This window comes from Spermophilus citellus (assembly GCF_964194105.1).
Source record: "Spermophilus citellus genome assembly, chromosome: 4".
Lineage (NCBI taxonomy): Eukaryota > Metazoa > Chordata > Mammalia > Rodentia > Sciuridae > Spermophilus > Spermophilus citellus.
Genome location: NC_138185.1, coordinates 26340491 through 26345248, shown reverse-complemented (window position 1 = coordinate 26345248; position 4758 = coordinate 26340491). Strand labels below are relative to the sequence as shown.

Genomic DNA, 4758 nt, shown 5'->3' with positions numbered 1-4758 from the left:
TTCAGTCTGTCAAGAAACACTCATGATGGCATCCTTGCTGAGCCCTGGGCTGCACGCTAGGTGCAAATAAGATGTCCCAGCCAAGTTTCGGGGATTGGTGGGAAAACACGGTGAGTCAAATAATTACACAATAATGGGACACATGCTGTAACTTCTTAAGAGTGACCATTTGGGAAGCCAATCAGAACACAATTTGAACCCACCTACAGAGGTGAGATAAAAACCTGGGGTAAGAAGCTGGGAGCGGTGGCATATGAATGTAATCCCAGTGACTCGGAAGGCTGAGGCAGGAGGATTGCAAGTTCAAATCTAGCCTCAGTAACTTAGCAAGGCGCTGAACAACTCAACAAGACCCTGTCTCTAATAAAACATAAAAAAAGGCTGGGGATGTGACTGGGTGGTTCAGCGCCCTTGGGTTTACTCCCTGGTACCAAAAAAAAAAAAAAAAAAAAAAAAAAATATATATATATATATATATATATACACACACACACACACACATATATGGTAAGAAGACAAATGGAGGCTTATGTATCATATGTCTGAATGTTTCAAAGTTATGAATTGAGTTAATGAAAGAAAAATGAAAAGTATTCTGTCCCCTTTTATGAAATAGTCCTTTGTAATGACCTGAAATGTCAGACTTGGATTTAGATTCTTGGCTTTCTCAGAGTTTCGTGCACACACAAGGCATGAGGGCAGCCCACACCCCTTCTACCACATGCCATCCCTGCTCCCCACCATGAAGAGCCTCACACACGTGGACATGGGGCTCCAGCTGGACCCTCCATACTCTGCCCAGGGCCCCTGCAAACAGGAGTGCATGTGGCATTCCCTTGCCTGGGCTGCACCTTGGGAACAGGCTCTTGCTGCCCCTGGAAGCAGGCACAAGAGTTCTGCAGGCGCTTGAAGCCCAGTCCAGAAGTGGGTGGACATGCCCCTCTTGCCCCAATAGGTCCCCATCCCACTGGGAGGACCTCACTTGGAAGCCCAGGATAGGACCAGGATCAGAGGAGGGGTCTTTCTTTCCAGGGTCTCAGAACAGAAATATTGAACTAAAGGCAAATGATCTTCCTACATCAGAGTGAATTTCTTCCATCTGTCTCTAGGTCGTGGCCCATGTTTCAGAGCACTCCAGGTCCCAATGTCGGCCAGCAGGGAACAACTGTGTGGATAAATGAGGCCCTGATCATAGAATCTGAGATAGTAACATCTGGGAAGACATGCAGGTCTGCTAGGTTCCCAGTCAGGATTCTTAAGGATTCCCCCTGAGTGAGTCTCCCTGGGGCTAAATCATCCATTCGAATGAGTCGGGCTCTGCCTCCCCCAGTCTAAAGGCAGTTGAAGAACAGGCAGCACTGTTCCGCGAATGCCTAAATAAATCAAGGAACGATGGCAACAGCTAGTATTTTTCGAGGACTCATGATGCATGGGGCCTTGTACATGACCCCGTGTCATCCCTACCGTGACCCTGAGACGGATCATTACTCTAACCTCCTTTTGGGGAAACTGAAATTGTGAGGGGTCTGGATACACCATCTGCTAGTGTTGAGTGGCAGACCTCACCTGAACAAAAGAGCAAGTAAATGCATGAAAGAATATTTTTAAAAATTGAATAATGAACAAATTCATATGTAAATGAGTGAATTCAGGTACTTTATCATTTTTTAGTACTTGGGAACCTTCTAACCCCTGGGGCTGCGAACTCTTGAGCATCCCGGATCAAGGCCTCTGAGCTGACATTCCTAGAAACCCGAGGATTGGGGCTCACCTAGCCCCTGTCTACCTCCTCCCCTCTCCCCTCCAAGATGGACCAACTCTTCTGGCCTGAGGGTTGTCCCACTTTATAGTCACCTGAGGTACCTTTAAATCTCTTGCCCTCTCCCACACCTGATGCTACACCCCCTCCTGGGGCAGCCAGATAAGGAACCATCTTCAAAGCTACAATCATCACCATTTGCTCTGACCCAGCCCTGATGACTCCCTCTCCTAACTCCTGTCCCTTCCTGCCATTTCCCCTGCCTCCATCCGTTTGGGGGACCCCTCTTTTTGACTGACAGACACAAGCAGCCCATGTGTGAGTTTTAATGAAGTTCGGAAACTAAGAAGTCTGAAGCAAAAATCAACCCCGGCCATGTTTTTTGTTTTTCTTCCTTTTGCGGACGGTCGTGGGGACCGTTGTGGGCACGGTAGGTGTGGTCCAGTCAAGGACATAATCGATTGTTATTGGTTTCATTGTCACATAGCGACTAGGGACACAGCACCGTTTGCGATTTTCGCAGCGTAAGACATGATCCTCGTCATCGTTGCACACCAACCGGCAGTGTCCGTGACTCCAACACTCTGCTTCTGGGCGCGGGAACAACCAGGAAGCAGATGTTAGTATTGCTAAGAGAGAGAGAGACCCGAGGTGGAGGAGGAAACGAGGGAGGGGGAGAAGGCCAGAGAGAGGGCTGAGTAAGCCCTGCTGGATCCGGTCCCAGGAAGTGGGGGAGGAGACCTTGGGAGAGGAAGGAACTGAGTGATGATTCCAACTGGGAAGGCCAGAGCTTTCAGGAGGACAGTTTCCAGACTTCCCACCCTGGGTCTCCCGACCCCTAACTCCTACTTCTTACTTAGGGATCAGTTGATACAAATCAAGGGAACAAAGCATGGGAACATTGGGAACAGGACAATGTCCACCTCTGACACTCTGGGATGGAGATGCTCTCACATGAAGCAATCCCAGCTCCTCATCCACAGCCTGGCCCTGTAACAGAGCCCAGCAAAACTCAGCTTCAGCCACAACCCAATGTCCAATCCTCTGAGCCCAGATTCACCCAGTTCAAGCTCAATTGCAGTCGACACCCAGCCTTACCCTGCTCAGTGCCCACTGAGCCCCAGCTGCAAACCACATCCAAATCTAATCAAGCCACCAACCGCAACTCCCAGCAGATGCCCATCACCAAGCCGAACCCAAGCACCCTGCACCCTGCGGCACTGACTCCCAGCCTCAGGTCAAGCCCAGCCAGATGCCCAGCACCAGCGCCACTCAAGCCAAAATCCTGTTCCCTCTACAACTCCCCCAGACCGTGGGGAAGCCCCAGGCCCCTCTTCCAGGTCATCCTAATATTCCCTTTGCCACTGCAAGCCCACAGGTCTCCCTCACCGGGACTCACCCCCAGCCTTCATCCTAATCTCCCAGAGCCCCTGGACCTGCACCTTCCTGCCTCAGCCCTCTCCCCAGCTCCCACCAGAAGGCCATCCTGCCTTGAAGCACCTGATGCACTAAACAGCTCCCATCCCCCCATTCAGCAAGAGAGCATGGGGCGGGGGAGATGTGAACACGAGAAGATTCTGGGAAACCCTCCCAAAGCTCCAGGAAATGAGGAGAGACTCGGGGGCTGCCCACAGTGAGAGGAGAGCAAAAGGGGACAAGCCCATGCCCAAGATCCCAGGCCCTCGAGAGAGCCCCAGTTACCTGACATCACGGGTTCCACAGCCAGAAAGATGACCAGGAACAGGAGAAGCAGCTTCATGGCTGTCAGGCCCCAGGAGAAGGTGGTGGCTGAGCTGCGGGGGACACAGACGGAGCTCTCTGCAGCAGAGATGAGACTCTTTTTATCACCAGGGCCGCGGGCAGTGAATCAGAACAGGAGGGAATCTGTCCGAGGTCAGCCGGGCCAAAGGACAGTGTGTAGCAGATGTCTCAGCACATCACAAATAAGAGCATGGGACTCGGGCCAGCACCGTGCCAGGAGGGGTGAGGAGGCAGGTGAATTAAAGCCATCTGGCCTTTCGAGACCCACGGAGGAATCCACTGACTAATTGATATACGAATACACGTCAAGAAACATTTAATGTGAAAAATGACTTACCCAGCTCGCTAACAGAAGGACACAGGTGTCCATGTCTTCCTGGACCTTGAACTTGCCAATCTCATTTCCAGTTCGGAGGAATGGGATTTGTCACTTGTGGCCCATATAAAGTTCTTCCTCTGATCTTCCCACGGATGGCTCCTGCTAGTCATTTGATCTCATCTCAAATGTCACCCCTTTGGAGAGGCTTTCGTCAGTCACCCTAGAAGACGGTACTCACACCCTTCGTTCTTCTGGCTCACAATAGCTTGTTTGTGACCTGCCTGGATTTGCCTGGGTGGTTTTATTTGATTTACATGGTTAACCTTTGTTTCTCTCATTAGAATCTGAAACCTGGCTTGAGTGAGGGTTTGGATGTGATTTGAGTGTGTTCCCTGAAATCTTCACATGCTGGAAGCTTGGTGCCCAGTGTGGCTGGGCTGAGAAGTGGTAGAATATTTAAGAGGTGGAGCCTGGTGCAAGGTAGTTAGGTCATGGGGTACCATCACCCTTAGAAGAGATCTCAAGGGACCCTCGTTAGTTCCCAGAGAGTGGATTGTTATAAAATAAAAAGTGAGCTTGACCCCTGAATCTCTCTGGCCTCTCTCCCATTGCCGTGTGATCTCTTCCTCATGTACTCTACCATTGGAATACCATCTATCATGAGGCCTTCACCAAGGGTAGAACATACGGAGCTGCCTGATCTTGGAATTTCCACCTCCAAAATGCATGATAAATTAACCTCTTTTCTTTATAAAATATCCAGCCTTGGGTGTTTTGTTATAACAACAGAAAATGGACTAATACAGCTAATAATACTAGTATCCACCACATCACCTGGTGTAGTGAGGTATTAATTCAGCTGTCTTAATAGATGTTGCTTTCAAACAATGGTGCCAAAATACATCCGTTGATTTCTCTT

At 49.9% G+C, this 4758-nt stretch overlaps 1 protein-coding gene across 1 annotated transcript; it reads right to left on the bottom strand.

Annotated features, from left to right (window-relative positions):
• Positions 1-2122: 2122 nt before the first annotated feature.
• On the bottom strand, positions 2123-3637 carry DEFB119 (defensin beta 119; the record flags this gene model as incomplete). Its single annotated transcript, XM_081292819.1, has 2 exons — positions 3461-3637; positions 2123-2349 (listed from the first exon to the last, which is right to left on the bottom strand). Exons 1-2 carry the CDS (start codon positions 3516-3518, stop codon positions 2123-2125), a joined length of 285 nt encoding a protein of 94 aa, XP_081148945.1. The 5' UTR covers positions 3519-3637.
• Between the last annotated feature and the right edge of the window lie 1121 nt (positions 3638-4758).